At 41.3% G+C, this 16,223-nt stretch overlaps 1 protein-coding gene across 3 annotated transcripts in view; it reads right to left on the bottom strand.

The window, feature by feature from the left end:
• The window catches only part of ak5 (adenylate kinase 5), a 172,974-nt gene that overhangs the window by 119,914 nt on the left and 36,837 nt on the right, over positions 1–16,223 (bottom strand). For all 3 annotated transcript variants that reach the window (XM_089131013.1, XM_089131012.1, XM_039661240.2), the window contains exon 6: positions 3,622–3,813. In XM_089131013.1, the coding sequence (XP_088987139.1) occupies positions 3,622–3,813 (192 nt within the window). The remainder of the gene's footprint in view (positions 1–3,621; positions 3,814–16,223) is intronic.

Here is a 16,223-nt window from a genome sequence, read left to right as displayed (position 1 = left end):
GTTGTATTGATAATGTCAAAATACAACCAACGTGATGTTACTTGAAAGTATTAACCTACTATTCCTGCCAAACTTACAGATAGTAGTGTTATACAGTAAATCCATGGTGAATGTTGCTGATCTGTGGACACTGAATAGTTCATTCATGGCACAATGCTTCTTCCTGGTTTCCACGTCAGCACTGTTTGATCCGTTAATAACGGAGAAATGTGAATGTTTCTCACTAGATCTCGCAGCGATGTTATTACTTCAGTGGCGAATTCAAATGTTTTCTTTACTGGATGTTTTATTTGGCTAACAATGCTGATCAAGATCAGCTCGCGTTGCATTGATCCAAACTGATAAACGGTCCGTCATCCAGACAACCACACAATAACGAGCAGCTCAGTTTCGTTTCCGCTTACATTACATGCCATTTGATGTTGGGCAATGTTGTGGTCACGCCAGCGTTTCTTACATTATGAGCACGCTTGCCATGCGCGACACATCTACATTTGAATAACGAAATGTTGGTTGGCAGGAAAAATGAACCGAACGAACCGTGGTGGGGCATTGAGGTGGAGAACAGGGACCCAGCTAGAGAGGCCAGGAGGTGGCCCAAAGAGGGCCTCTTGGCGCCCAGGAAGGGAGAAATTGATCTTTCTTTGAATAAGTGGATGCCACTGGCTCCACTTTTTTGGGAAGCGGTGGCGGAACAGACACACACACACAAAAAAAAAAACATTTCACCCAGTCCTCCTATGGGTGAAGGTATGGCTTGGTGACCATCTCAAAGAGCATCCCTCTATCACTTGGTGGCCCGCTCAGGTTTAATGCTTTCGCTTGCCTCCTGGCTTGGCAGTGCCTGAAGCGAGAGGGGCACCTTTTCTGCAGCCGGCTTCGTGCTCAGACCTGTGTGGACGCTGCTTTGACAGTCCAGCGGGAGAGGAGGTGGCTGCAGGCAGGTGCCCTGGGCGATGAGTAGGCGGAGGATCTGCCACCAATGGATGGGTGGAGACAGCAGCAGGCCGTTGGGGCAGGATGTGCCGGTTGGCCTCCATTTGCTTCTGGGCGGCAGAGAACTCCTTGGAAAAGTTCTCTACTGCATCGCCGAACAGCCCAACCTGAGAAATTGGAGAGTCCAGGAATCAAACCTCATCCGCTTCTTTCATATTCGCCAGGTTGAGCCAGAGCCCTGGACCACAAGGGTAGACATGGCCAGATCGATCGCGCAAACTGCAACCTTTGTGCCCCGGAGGGCGAGGTCATTTGCAGTGCAAAGCTTTATCAACCAGTTACTTTATGTCTCAGTGTTACGTTAGTAATCTAAGTAGCCTATGTTTGCCCAAATGTGTTGGTATGGATAGCTTACGTTAGCACTTGTTGGGCAGGTTCGTTAGCTTTGTTTGCACTGAAATCCGTGTGAACGTGACTTTAGGTGTATAAACATGTCCAGATGAAGGAATAAAGTTCGGCTTTTTGGAAGAATGTTGATGGATGCTGATGAGACGGGCGCGTTCACAGAAAAGCTGGTGCACACGCACGGACGAGCACCAACTCTGTGGGAGGGTATTTGTTAATAGTGGGGAGGGGCATGAGAGCTGTAAACATTCAAAATGTTGCCTAAGTCCACTCAATCTGCCAGACTTGCTGACTGCAGCTTTAACCAATGAGATTCGGCAAAACTCGGGCGTGAATGCTTTCCTTTGTCTTGTCGATATCTTATTTATGACAGGATGAGAGTCTTAGTCTTTTTTCACTCCAAAGATGGAAAACATAGTAAACTATATTTCACTGGATATTTCAATGCATATTTGGGTTGTCCACGCCACAAGCATTCTGGATATATCAAAAACACTATGCAACAGTTAAAGCAATTCACCTTATGCTCCAATACAATCATAGTTATTCCAATGTGACGTTCCTTTGAGGAAGAAACCTTTACCATGCAGCTATTTTAAAACAGAAAATAATAAAGTATGAAGTGACACATTTGGTATTTGCCAAATGAACTCTCGTAACAAAACTTTGATGTAAAGTTTATTGCATTTCTCCTTTCTCAATTCACTTGCTCCTTTTGTTTTTATAAACGTCTCCAAAATCTTATATTTTTTTTCTGAAAATGTCAGGTTGAAGTGTTGATTTAAAGAATGTAACCCATTTCTAATAGCACATCCTCATTACCTTTGTTTAGTAACTGAAAAAAGAGCAAAAGAGCTTCAGCTTGTTAAATAAGTGACTCCATTGGGATTCGGATGCTGGATCTCACTGCCTTTAATTTCCACCCTGTCCCTGATCACTCTATTTGTCTGTAATAATTACTTAGAGTGATAAAGAGCATGTCTTAATGAAACAGACAGCACTGGGATGATGTGGTGCTTTATATGCTGCTGGGTTTGCCAGAAATTAATCTCGAAATGTGTGTGCAGGTGTGTTATAGATGTCGATACCAGTTTAATTTGCAAGATAAATGCACATAATCCACAAGATGCATGCCATTATCTACACTAATTTGCAAGTTAAATGCACATGATCCACACACCATTATCAACACAATAGCCTGAAATTATGCACTTTTAATATACACATTTATAAAGTATCTTTTAATATAGGAATAATGTATGGCTCTATTTACTGCAATTGTTGTGTTCAGCCTTCATTGCAAAGTGTATTAAATGGTATTCTACAACAAGTAACAAATGGTTAAAAACAGGTTTAGTTTTTCAGACGTCAAGTCATCCTCATTCATATAGCACTTTTAACAATGTAGATTGTTTCAAAGCAGCTTTACAGAGATAAACATAGAATTTAAGGTAACAAAAATTAAATTGGTTTTATAGCAGTTCTTGAATAATGTTATTTTCCGGCTAAAGTTTTGATTGATTCCTATCCTAACTATCCTATCATTACTCATTTCATGAACAATATTTCTACGTTAATAAGACTGATCAATGTTTGTATGTGCATAAAAGCCTAAATTTAAAATATTCATCATATAAAGCGATTATGTCACTTCAAGAGACTTGGATTTGATTGAATTAACAGGGATAACTTTTATGATGTCATTAAGAACTTTTTTAAAATGAAAGTTTATGGACTTTGAATGGAGGGACACAATTAAAATATCTTCATTTGATTTTCAAAGATGAACAAAGTCTTATGGCTTTGGAGCAACATGAGGACAAACAAATGACAGATTTTTTGTGTGAACTATAAGTGTTCTTAAGACATGTACTTGCAGTTACTATAATATTAATGAATTAAAAGGCTACTTAAAATATTTTAAATGTACTAAATTGCAACATCTTTAAAAATGTGTAATACAAGTTTCCATAGAAATGGCATTGAAATATATTTTAGTTAGTTTTAGTTTTAGTACATTCACAGTAGGCTACACTTTACTTTTAAATTAACTGAATTTAGTGTGACTTTAAACTATAATGTATTGTCTAATATGTTTACTAAAACATCACCTTCAGTTTGCACTGCATCTTTTAAAGTATATTATTTCTGTAATGAGTACTCTTTTTAAAAGTGTGCTAAATTGTACTATTTTACCCGATTAAGAAGTCATATCCAATTACAAGTCTCCCATTTACGTCTTACTAACCTTCGAGTAATATGCTCAAAAATATTCCTTACTGTGATGATGAGGCCTTTTTCTTGGAAGTATTTGACCAGGGGGATGGCATTCTGTTTGAAATTAGTCAAGCGTCGATCGATAGCTTTAGGGTTGTCATCTGGGCGACCCTGCTGCTCCTCACGCTTTTCCAGACGCTCCTTCAGACGCTGGTTAGAGCAGGCCAGAAACACCACCAGGTCTGGAGTACAGATCTACAGAGACAGAACAAAGGAGGTGAGTGTCTATTAACTAGTAGGACCCTATCTTGCACCCAGCGCAATTGACTTTGTACAACGATGCATGTATCATTCATATTTTGCACCTGTATAAAGAAGACTTTTCCCTCCACAGACGCAAACTAAGGGAAAAACATGCCGGCAAACTAAGGGAAATAAACTTGCCCTCCCTGAGCGGTTCAGTGCAAAAAAGGAGGTACGTTCCAGCGCAAACAATCCCTAGTGCTATTTTGCAGTTCAAGAAAGCAATTGCGCCACTGACCATAAAAAAGTCAGTGGCGCACTCTGCATACATTCAGATGCTATTAACACGCATCTTGGCCATAATAGCCTACAGAGTGTGGACAACGAAAATGATACATTATTATAAGGAAAAAATATTAAAACATGAGGGAAATCATTGTTGTGTCCATGACTAAGGCATAAAGCTCATAAATTTACCCAAATTATTATGTGCATTTTTAAACTAAGCTAATTTGGGTGGGTTTGTCCCATCCTCAACGTCACTTCTCTTTTGTCTTTTATGGCCTTGACGAGAACATCCATCTCCTCGGTTGTGAACCGATTCTGAAGCACGCCTGGTAAATGTACCGTTAAAATTGCGCCATGGAACAAACGCACCTTGTTCATCATGCTCTTGAAGGGAATGTGATATGACGCTTTTATTGGTTTGTTTCCAGTTACGCCCAAACCACACCTATGAATCTACTTCAGAGTCCAACCCCTTTTAGATTTGTGTCGAGTGCAAGAGTCATTTATTCTGCTGGTTAGGAAATAGCAACAGCGCCGAGATCCGCCCACAAATTAGACCGTTTAAATAGGGCTCATAACGTCTCTGTTCAAGTTAATATTCATGGAGCTCATTCACCTTCTGGCAGTCAAGTTCAAAGTGACTGTCAGAAGTGATGTGTGAAGATGTACCACTCTGCTCTCATACGTCTATTTGAGAGCCAAATAAGCATACATCAAGTATCTTAGACATAACGTTCACACATGAAACCACAGGACATTCTCAGTATTTTGTATGACTGAGGCTTTACAGAAAACTTATTTTTTGAAGGCTGTATTGTGCACAACAATATTGTTCAGTTGAAAAGAAATCTGGTCAGTTGTTATGGTTACTGACACAGTTAAACAGTTGATAAAACAACTGATGTTTAATATACATTTCCACAATATCCACATATCAGCCGTTTAAACAATGGTAATGCTTATATATGTTTATTATATACTGCTTACAGTGGGTATGGAAAGTATTTAGACCCCCTTAAATTTTTCAGTCTTTGTTATATTGCAGCCATTTGCTAAAATCATTTAAGATCATTCTTTCCCCTCGTTATTGTACACACATCATCCCATATTGACAGAAAAACACAAAATTGTTGACATTTTTGCACATTTATTAAAAAAGAAAAACTGAAATATCACATGGTCCTAAGTATTCAGACCCTTTGCGGAGACGCTCATATATTTAACTCAGGTGCTGTCTTTTTCTTCTGATCATCCTTGAGATGGTTCTACAGCTTCTTTTGAGTCCAACAGTGTTTGATTATACTGATTGGACTTTTTTAGGAAAGCCACACACCTGCCTATAAGACCTTATAGCTCAGTGCATGTCAGAGCAAATGAGAATCATGAGGTCAAAGGAACTGCCTGAAGAGCTCAGAGACAGAATTTTGGCAAGGCACAGATCTGGCCAAGGTTACAAAAAAATTTCTGCACAGATATTGAAGCTAAAAATTCTTTGTCAACACAGTGCAGCAGCTATAGGCAGGCCTAGAGCACTTTAGCACGTTCATTGGATGCTCTGAGGCAACTGCAGAAGCCTACCACTGAGCCTGCCGTGACATCACGCCCAATGGTGGAGATTCGCACTCACTACGTGTCACAGCCCACAAAAGTGGGTGTGGCTTAGCGTATAAAAGCACGTCTCGGGGGCTGCTTCCCTGATTTTCATCTCTGCAGCAAAGCTCTTTGCACCACTGGATCTGCTACAACGCTGGTTGAACGGTCACGTTCCTCTCAGAGGATGGACGCACGGCCACAAGCAGATCAGAGTGTCTCAGAGCTGCATTTCAGCTCTACAGCCCTGGTTAGCGGCTGAATGGTGCCAGCAGGGGGTGACTATGGGAGTTATCTCAGACACCTCCAACTCATTGGGCGTGACGTCACACCAGGCTCAGTGGTAAGCTTCTGCATTAGCCGCAGAGCATCCAATGAGCGCTCCAGACAGCCCACTCAAGGTCTGCTAGCTGCTGCACTGCATTGACAAATAATACAAAATTAAGGATAATTTTGGGCTTCAATATCTCGAGAAAAGATTACTTTACCGGCAGCGTAAGCTAAACTTACGCAATACTCATTCCCTCTCTAGAGAGAACCGAGGTTACATTAGGTAACCGAGTACGGTTTCTCTGCTTGTCATGCAACTAATTGAAGACTGGGAATATTTAAAAAAACAATACACTGAATGCTTTAACTAAAACCTTGGACTTTTTCTTTTGTCTATGTGCTAAACTGGCAGCAGTTTATGTGCAATAAGTCTTAACAAAATGATGGAATGTGTTTAAACTAAATATTAAACTAACCATGTTAAGTTAACCAACTTAACATGGTTAGTTAACCAACCATCGGGTAGTTAACCAACCGTCTTACCTTATTTAACATCTAAAATTTGAACAGAATGTAATGTTCAAAACCAAGGGAAAACTTGTGACTTTGAGTGTGTGTGTGTGTGTGTGTAAATAACAAATATGGGAAATGAGACTAGACAGATAAGATGTCTAAACTCGAAACCAAAAACAGAGTTTGGTTACCTAGTAACAAGAGGGCTTGTCAAATCAAATGAAGTAATGCTCCATGTAATTTTTGTTCCTTATTCTATAAAACGGTTGTATTTGTGTTTTACTAGTGGGTTTCTCAAAGGGATTTGTCTGAGATACTTAAGATAGTGGCCACGCAAGCTTCTTCGTAGTGGAAGTTCTCTGAGGAAATGTCGAGAACTCTCGGCTGTGATTAGGCAACGCAAGGCAAGTTTATTTATATAGCATATTTCATACACAATGGTAATTCAATGTGCTTTACGTATAAGAAATTAAAATAATCAAAACAAATAAGAATAATTAAAACAGTTTACTATGAAAAATAAAATAAAGTACAGTAAAAACATTGGATGAACAGTGGCACAGTGCTCATTCAGTAAATGCATAGCTAAACAAATGTGTTTTGAGTCTGAGTTTGAATGTAACTACTGTAGGAGCACATCTGATCTCCTCTGAAAGATGGTTCCAGCTGTGGCTGGCATAATAGCTAAAAGCAGACTCTCCGTGCTTAGAGTGAACCCTTGGTATTTCTAGCTGATATGATCCTAATGATCTAAGTGATCTGTTAGGTTTATATTCAGTGAGCATATTTGCAATATATTGAGGTCCTAGCCCATTAAATGATTTATATACCAGTAATAATACTTAAATCCTAAATGTAACTGGGAGCCAGTGTAAAGACCTGAGGACTGGTGTAATATGTTCATATTTTCTGGTTCTGCTCAGAATCCTGGCAGCAGTGTTCTGTATGAGCTGCAACTGTCTTATGGTTTTTTAGGAAGGCCAGTGAGGAATCCATTACAATAATACACCCCATGCTGGTGATAAAAGCCTGCACAAGTTTCTCCAAGTCTTGACTGGAAACAAAGCATCTAATTCTTGCATTATTTTTCAGATGATATAGTCATTGCTTTGACATGACTACTGAAACTAAGGTCTGACTCTAGAGACACACCAAGATTCCTGACCTGATTTTTAGTTGTTAGACCCCTAGCCTCGAGGTTTGCATTCACCTTGAGAACTTCATCTTTGTTTCCAAATCCAATGACTTCAGTTTTGTCTTTGTTTAACTGAAGAACGTTTTGGCACATCCAACTGTTTACTTCATCAATGCATTAGCAAAGGGAGTCAATGGGGGTGTAGTCGTTAGGCGATAGGGCTAAGTAAAGATGTGTGTTGTCTGCATAGCTGTGGTAAGAAATTTGGTTCCTTCTCATTATTTGGCTCATTGGGATTATATACACGTTGAACAGGAGTGGTACAAGAATTGAGCCTTGAAGCACTCCGCAAGTCATGTATGTCCACTCAACACTTATGGTCTCCTATACTCACACAATAACCTGAACCTGAACCTAAGTATGACCTGAAATCTTTTAGGACTATCCCAGAAAGCCCCAGCCTTTAAGAAGTATGTAAGTAAGCCCCAGTTTTCCAGCCTGTCAAGAAGTATGTCATGATGGACACTGTCAAATGCAGCACTGAGGTCGAGTAGTACCAGATAATTTGTCTGTATCAGTATTTAAGCGAATATTATCTTATGAGTGCTGTCTCTGTGATGCGATTGCAAACCAGATTGAAAATTGTCAAGGTATCCATTCAAGCTAAAGAGTTTGTTCACCTGCTTGAAGACAACTTTTTTAATGATCTTGCTTATGAAAGGAAGATTTAAGATCGGTCTATAGTTGCTTAGGGTGGTCTTATCCCGATTGATCTTTTTCAGGAAGGGCTTGACAACTGCAGTTTTCAGGGAGTTCGGAAAACTCACAGAGAGAAGTGAGGCATTTACCACTTCCAGGATATCTTCTTCTAAGCTGTTTAACACACTATTGAAAAAAAATGTCGGAAGTGCCTCAAGGGCGCAGTTGATGTTTTAAGGTGCCGTACGGTTTCCTCCAAAATTTTGCCTTCAATTTCTTTGAAAACAGACATGGTAACTTCTTAGGTTGTGGTCTGATCTGTATGACCCCCCAGAGCAACTCAAGGATGTGCTGATCACCTTTCTGAAAGTAATGATTTTCTCAGAGAAGAAAAAAGCAAACTCACTGCACTTGCTATCTGAGAGCATTTCATTGGGAACCTGGCATAGGGGGTTTGTCAGTCTCTCTACAGTAGCAAAAAGAGTGTGTGCTGTTTAAGTTGATGTTTATAATATTCGAGAAGAATGTCTGTCTAGCTTTGACTAGTTCCATATGAAAAGCATGGATGCTGTCTTTGTAGATGTTATAATGGACAAGTTTTGTCTTCCGCCACATCTGCTCTGCTCTTCTGCATTGTCTTTTCATATTTTGCACAGCTGTTGAGTTTCTCCAAGGTGCTTTTTGTCTACCACTATTCTTCCTGACTTTCACAGGAGCAATATCATCAATTACACTTTTAACTACTAAGTTAAAAGAATTAAGGAGAAACTCAACAGAGTCAGCAGATATGCTTGGTTTTAAAGATAGCCTTCATAAATTGCACACTAGTGTTCACATTTAAGCATCTCTTCTTGACAGACACAGATCTAGCTTCAATGGCAGGAGAGATCATTATATCAAAGAAAATACAGAAATTTTCAGACAGTGCTACATCCTTAATAGCGATCGATGAGATGTTTAGACCCTTACTGATAAGTAAATCTAGAGTGTGTCCACGATTGTGTGTGGGACCATGAGTTTAAAAGTGCTAACTTAACAGTCTTTTTGTCCCCACAGCAATCTTAGTTTGGCGTGTAATAGGCACGAGCTTAGATGGGTTTGCTGTACGACTTTTGAAGGCCTTGGATTTTCTATCATGTAATTGAACAGCAATAGAGAAAGATTCAGGCACACTGGGTTCCCGCTTGTTTTATAAACATTTAATAAAGTTACTGTTATCATAGCAGGGACCCGACACATATCACTGAGAGCTGGTATCAGTTGTTTTTGGTTCACTTCGAGCCGATGGAGGAGGGTGCGAGCCCTGGCGCTGAGGCAGAGGCCGAAGAGCTCTCACAGGAGGAGGGGGAGGAGGAGGGGCTGGGCCCGCAGGCTTTGGTAGTTGTGTGGCCTGCTGTTTTTTGGTTGATCTCTGGGGGCTTGCAGCAAAAGAGTGGGATAGTTGGTTTCAGCATACACCAGAGATTTTCTTCTCTGGTGTATGCTGAGATCTTCTCAGAGATTTTTCCATCTCTGAGAAGCACAGAAGTGGAGATGCTAGAGAGAGGGATAACGTGTCTGGGGAGAGGGGCTGATTAAAGCATTTAGAGGACATTTGCTGAAGTCTGTTTGTCGATTATTCCTGTGCAGGAAGTAAGCTAGTTAGTGGAACAAGTTATTTAGTGAAACACTAGAGACCTTACTACCAAGTGATGGTGTGGATCTATGCTCCCAATGAGCCATGTTAGGAACACTACACTAGAGACCTTATTCCCAAGTGAGAGTGTTCAATAAGGGGCAAGATGTTGTTCGACTCTTTGTGAGACTGTTAGGCGGGGTTAGATTGAGTCAACTAACGCATTCAGAGGTAACTCAACTCAGTATAATATTTTCCGATGTCAAGGACACCAGGTTCAACCCATTCAGGTGCGTAGGGGAAAATCTACCACACCCAAAAAGGCAGATATTTGATGCCATACCTCCCATGTCTTTACCTGTGTGATTTCCTGTGTCTTCTCGAGCGATTCCTCCAGTGTTCTTCAGCGATTCCTCCAGTGGTTAGGTCACATGTGATCTAAACGGAAAAAGCAACCTCAGCAGCAGGAGGGAGGTAAAGGACAGTAAGCTGGGCTGAGTTGTGGGGGGGGGGGGGTCACTGTCGAACCCTCTTGAGGTGTCGTGGCCAAGTCAACGAAACACTGAGGACAGAAGGTGCCCACTTGAAGACCCTAGAGATGTCCCCTACTCGGCTCAATCCAGACGGTTGTTGTGCTGGTCCACTGGGGAGACCATAATGTAGTTGCAGCCGTCGTGTGTGCCGACATGCCAAGTACACTGCAGCCATTAACGTCGGACAGAAGAAGATTCACATCACCATATGGAAAGAATCATAAAAGGATGGAGAAGCATAGGTTTCTGTAAAGCTGCATCTTAGTTTGTCTTGACGAAAGCTGAGTACAAATCAGCATGAAGTTTTAACATGTCTAGTGTAATGGAAATCAAGTCCTGTATCTGTTTTTCTGAGTTTCCCCCATCATTGTGTACTTGGTTCAGTCATGTTCTTAGTTTTCCTGCTCCTCTTTAGTGTTCAGTTTATTCACCTGTGTTGAGTTGATTTACCCCAGCTGTGCCTTGCTTCCCTATTCTTTTCTCTGTGTATTTTTACCCTATTTTCTCCCTCCTTCCTGGTCAGTTCTCGTTTGTGTATAGTGCGTTTATGTCAAGTGTGTGTTAATGTTCCTGAGTTCTTCATTATTAAATATCCTGTTTCCTCTTTCGCCTGGTCTTCTTGTGTTTATTGGTCTACCATGTATCGTATCAGAAGAATGGACCAAAGAACAACTGGCCTCAATGCAGAGATGAAGGCATGCCTGCCCGGCCTGGGACATCAAGAGAACTTTGAGGCTTATGTGGAGTGGGTGCTTTGGCATAATAGATGCCCTTTCACTGTGGGCCCTGAGTCTTGTTCTGCTGAGCCCGAGCCCGAGCCTGAGCTTCTTCAAGGCATGCCTGAGCTTCTTCCTGCCGAGACCTGCGCTGGGTCTCGTTCTGCAGCATCTTTACCGCTGATTCCGTCCTGCCCTGTCGAGCCTGCGCTCCTCGTCACGCCTGCCGAGCCAGAGCTTCACGTCACGCCTGCCAACCCAGCAATTCACGTCACACCTGCCGAGCAAGCGCTTCACGTCACACCTGCCATACCAGTGGGAATTTTAGTTGAGTTTGATGAAGACTGGCTTAAAGACTTGACACCAATGTCAAGAAGAACCAATGGTTCTTCACATCATCCCTGAAGGGCATCTGCACTGTGGCCACCGGAAGGGGCGTCTGCAGCCTGGTTTTACAAAGGGGCATCTCCACCCTGGCCACCGGAAGGGGCGTCTGCACCCTGGTCTTCCAAAGGGGCGTCTCCACCTTGGCCACCTGCACAAGCTGCTCCGCCCTGAAGGCGTCCTGTTCCGGGAAAGCCATCCCCTCGTCAGCCTCCAGGGCGCCCACCCTCCTGCCCTTATTTGATGTTTGATGTTTATACGATGTTGTATTTTCAAGGAGGGGTGTAATGTTAAAGTTATGTCTGTCCTGTATCTGTTTTCCTGAGTTTCCCCCATCATTGTGTACTTGGTTCAGTCCTGTTCTTAATTTTCCTGCTACTCGTTAGTGTTCAGTTAATTCACCTTTATTGAGTTGATTTGCCCCAGCAGTGCCTTGTTTCCCTATTCTGATCTCTGTGTATTTTTACCCTGTGTTCTCCCTCACTCATTTGTGCATGGTGCGTTTATGTCAAGAGTGTGTTAATGTTTCTTCTGTCTGCTCTTCTGTCTCAGGGTCCCTGTTCCATAACAGAAAACTGGACCTAGACAGATTGCAGTACGATGGGCATCTTCCTCGACCCAATAGATCCCACCGACCTACTCCTCACTATCATCCAGGATCACCGCCCAATCGAGGACTGTATTGGGGAATTCCTTGACCTCACGTCCCGGGTGCCATGGAACAATAGGACCCTTAAGACCATCTACTGAAGGAGTTTGGATGATCCACTCTTCCAGCAATTACCAGCTGCTGCCACCACGTGTTCCTTAAAGGATTAGTTCACTTTTGAAAAAACTTTTGCTGATAATTTACTGACCCCCATGTCATCCAAGATGTCAATGTCTTTCTTTCCTCAGTCGAAAAGAAATTAAGGTTTTTGATGAAAACGTTTCAGGATTTTTCTCCATATAATGGACTTACATTAATAACAGTTTCAGATGCAGCTGCGCGTTTGTAATGTCACGTAATACGTAATTACGTTCAAAAGGTCATGGGCGACGTAGCCGGAAGTACAGAATCAAAATCGTCCGACATCGTTGTTTTACCTTTTAATTCCTTCAAACTTTGTTCAACCTTTGAACGTGCAAAATAACTCAAACGGCCTTTACAAAAAAAGGAATTAAAAGGTAAAACAACGATGTCGGGCGATTTTGATTCTGTACTTCCGGCTACGTCACCCGTGACCTTTTGAACGTAATTACGTATTACGTGACGTTACAAACGCACCTCACAGAATAGAGCAAGGCTAGCATTTGTCCTTAGAAAAGTTACATTTTTGGAATAAGTTTTGAAATAACCAATCGTTTCGCATGATAAGACCCTTATTCATCGTCTGGTGTCGTTTAAAGACATTTGAAGCTGCATCTGAAACTGTTATTAACTGTCTTTTGGATCTTGGACCGTCTGGTTCCCATGTAAGTCCATTATATGGAGAAAAATCCTGGATTGTTTTCATCAAAAACCTTAATTTCTTTTCGACTGAGAAAAGAAAGACATGGACATCTTGGATGACATGGGGGTGAGTAAATTATCAGCAAAAGTTTTTTCAAAAGTGAACTAATCCTTTAAAACCAGATTACATTCTGTGTTAAGTGGATCCTCCAACACCGCCGAAGAAGCAGTTCCAGTCTCCCTTCCGTCCCTATCTCCCCACTGTGTCCTGAACCTGAGTCCATTCCTGAGCCTGAGTCCCATCTCAAGATGTCGGCACAGCCCTTGAGTCTGCATACCCTGCTCACCCTCTGGATTTAGACTGCGGGACGCCTGCCTCCGATACCTCCCGTATCTATGGGAGGCATAACTACCGCAGCGATTTCCATACATACCGCAGCAATTCCTCCAGTGTTCATCCCCAGCAATCCTCTCCAGTGTTTGTGTCCTGTGCTCTCCTCTACCTTGTGTTTGCAATTTACCTGTTTGTCTGGCCACTGCTGTGAAGAAATAAACTCTTTCAACTGCTTTTCTGTTTCTGGGTCCATTTTCCGTAACAACTGTCATACTCTTAACCAGTTGCCTGCTGGGAAGCCTTTTGGGAATGTGTACTTTATTAGTCACTGGAGGGGGAAAAGGACTACAAATGTCAGTTCACAAATGCCTAAAAGCTTGTCACAAAAGAGACAAGCATAATGATTATCTCAACAGAAACATGACAGGCAAAATGTCAGTGAAAGCTGTTGTTATTTAAACTAGAGTCTGTTCCTGCCATTCACCCCAATCTGGACAGATCTGGATGTAACGGAGGTCACATCATCAGTAAAGGTCAACTGAGGGAAAATTGGTCAATCATTGTTTATTTTTTAAATAAAAAAACTTTACACTAAAAGGGACACTCCACCCATTTGCATTAAGATTTCCATTGTTAGAAACCTAGTTATACTATTGAATGGTCGTGCAACACTCTCTCATTTTCCACTGAGACGAGAAAAATCAGCTACTGACCTTTTTCACTTCCTCCTACAATGACGCAAATATTGTCATTTTACGTCATTGTAGGAGGAAGTGTAATAGGGGGGGGGGGGGGTTGCTCTGTAAAGACTACAAGCACTAGATCTCACCCTTTCAAACCCGCCCTTAGGGGGTTGGACCTAATGCGTTAACAGACCTATCACAGATCAGTGCCAGTGCATTTAATTTCACCGGCAGAAACTTTCTGAAAATATGGACGGAGGTAATGAATACGTAGACGGATGCATCATGGAGGATTGGGGTTACGCATAGTGTCAGCCATCTTTTTTGGAAGCTAAGCTAGCAGGCTCTTGTTCTGCGGAGAAAGCTGAGTAGTAACTTTAGGGATTACCGTCCTCTTTTTCCCGGACATGTCTGGGATTCAGCTTTTGCTTTCTGCGGTCGTCATTCATTGTTTACATGTACAGCTTTCGGTAATCATGCCACCGGCCTCGCGTCGTTCTCCCACGGCCCTGTGGAGCCTCGTCCTGCTCGCCACAGTAAACATGATGAATGGTGACTATAGAATGCAATAGTCGAATCCCGGACATTTTGGGCGATCTCGAAACACATTTTCGGGCAGACTCATCACGGAGACTCACTGGACTAGCCTAGACTTGTTGTTTAACAACTGCACTGGTAGGCGTGGCCTCCTAGGGCAAGGAAGCAAGTGCATTCTGGGAGTTGTTGTCTTTCATCCACATCAGTCAAAAATACATTTTCTGGCTTTTCTCAGTCTAGAAAGCTCCAAATTCAAAAATCATTTCACATTTCTTCTACATAAATTACCCATTTTAAATTCACATTCATCTTTCCAGAGGTGGAATGACCCTTTAATGAAATTGTAAATATGTGTAAATATATTAATTATAATTTAAATTATAATATGTTGAAAATTTGCTATGCTAAATGACAGCCATGTTGGTTTTTCAGGTAAACTGTGTGTTTTGTGGGTTGCTTTCATGGAACCTGGTTAGCAGAATATCTAGGCTGTTCATTTCCATGCAACCAAATATAAGAATGATCTAATTCAAATGTGTAAATTAACAAAATTGTAGATTTAAATTACAATTGTTTTATAATGGCTTATAAAATATAGATATATTTGATATTCTGCACTATTTTTAGGTCACTTTTCACATTTTGTGTCATTGAGCATGTGAACTCAAAAGGTCTTAATACAAACTGTATATAAATGGTAAAATGTTCGGGATTCCTTTGAAGCACTTACGTTTCATCCCTGAATCAATTCATAAAGCAGTGCAAGCTAAATCAAAGGAAACCGGATGAGGTCTCGTGGGATACCGTGAACTGAAGATAAACATGGTGCTGTCCCTTAGGGTTGTCAGAAAATCTCTGACGTTTCGTTTTAAAGGGTATTGCACCTAGAAGAACCCTCAGAGCCCCCGTCAATTATACCCCCCGATGTGTAGGCTAATACACAAGACACACTGCCAATCTAACTGTGATCATAACCCTCTGAGAAATGCTCATGTCCCACTCTTCTCACTTGTCTTCCTGCAGATTTACCTTTCTGCTAATGTTCAAAAGCTATGAATAGTGTTCTGTTTTTAATTTCTAGTTTCCATCATTCATTCCAGTCGGTCATTTTCATGCTTCTGTAAATTTCACCTTTTGTAAGATCCAACTATTGTAAAGAATAACCCCCCTAAAAACCATGAAAATTCTGTATTTACTCACCCTCATGTCGTTCCAACCATATATGAATTTTTACAGAGATCTGGGACAACATGACAGAATTTTTATTTTGAACCAGTCTTTTTTTATGCCACCAAAGCTGACGTCTTGCTAATTCCTGTCAGTGCAGAGTTAGTTTTTCGCCCTCAGATAAAACGCTGTGCTACTACATGCAAAACTGCACTCAGAAAACAGCTTGTTGAAACAACCTCGAGCTTGTAACGCCACATTAGCAAAGGCCCTTCATGCCCAAAAGAAAGAAAAACCTCATGAGCACATATCATTATTAAAATGACAGTAAAGGCCACTAAAACAGCAGACAAAGTCAACCAAAAAACTCTCCAAAAGAATACATGTAAGTCTCTATGGCTTGTGTCTCACGCTCTATGTACAGTAAGTCTAAAATTGTCTGCCAATCGGAAATCAGAAGTTGTTGTTTAAAAAAGTAACTGTAGTAGAATTAGTATTTAATGCCATAGTTAAAACCAGTCCAAAT

This window comes from Pimephales promelas, chromosome 5 (genome assembly GCF_988280905.1).
Source record: "Pimephales promelas chromosome 5, fPimPro1.hap1.1, whole genome shotgun sequence".
In the NCBI taxonomy this organism is placed as follows: domain Eukaryota; kingdom Metazoa; phylum Chordata; class Actinopteri; order Cypriniformes; family Leuciscidae; genus Pimephales; species Pimephales promelas.
This window is presented reverse-complemented; position numbering and strand designations above follow the sequence as displayed.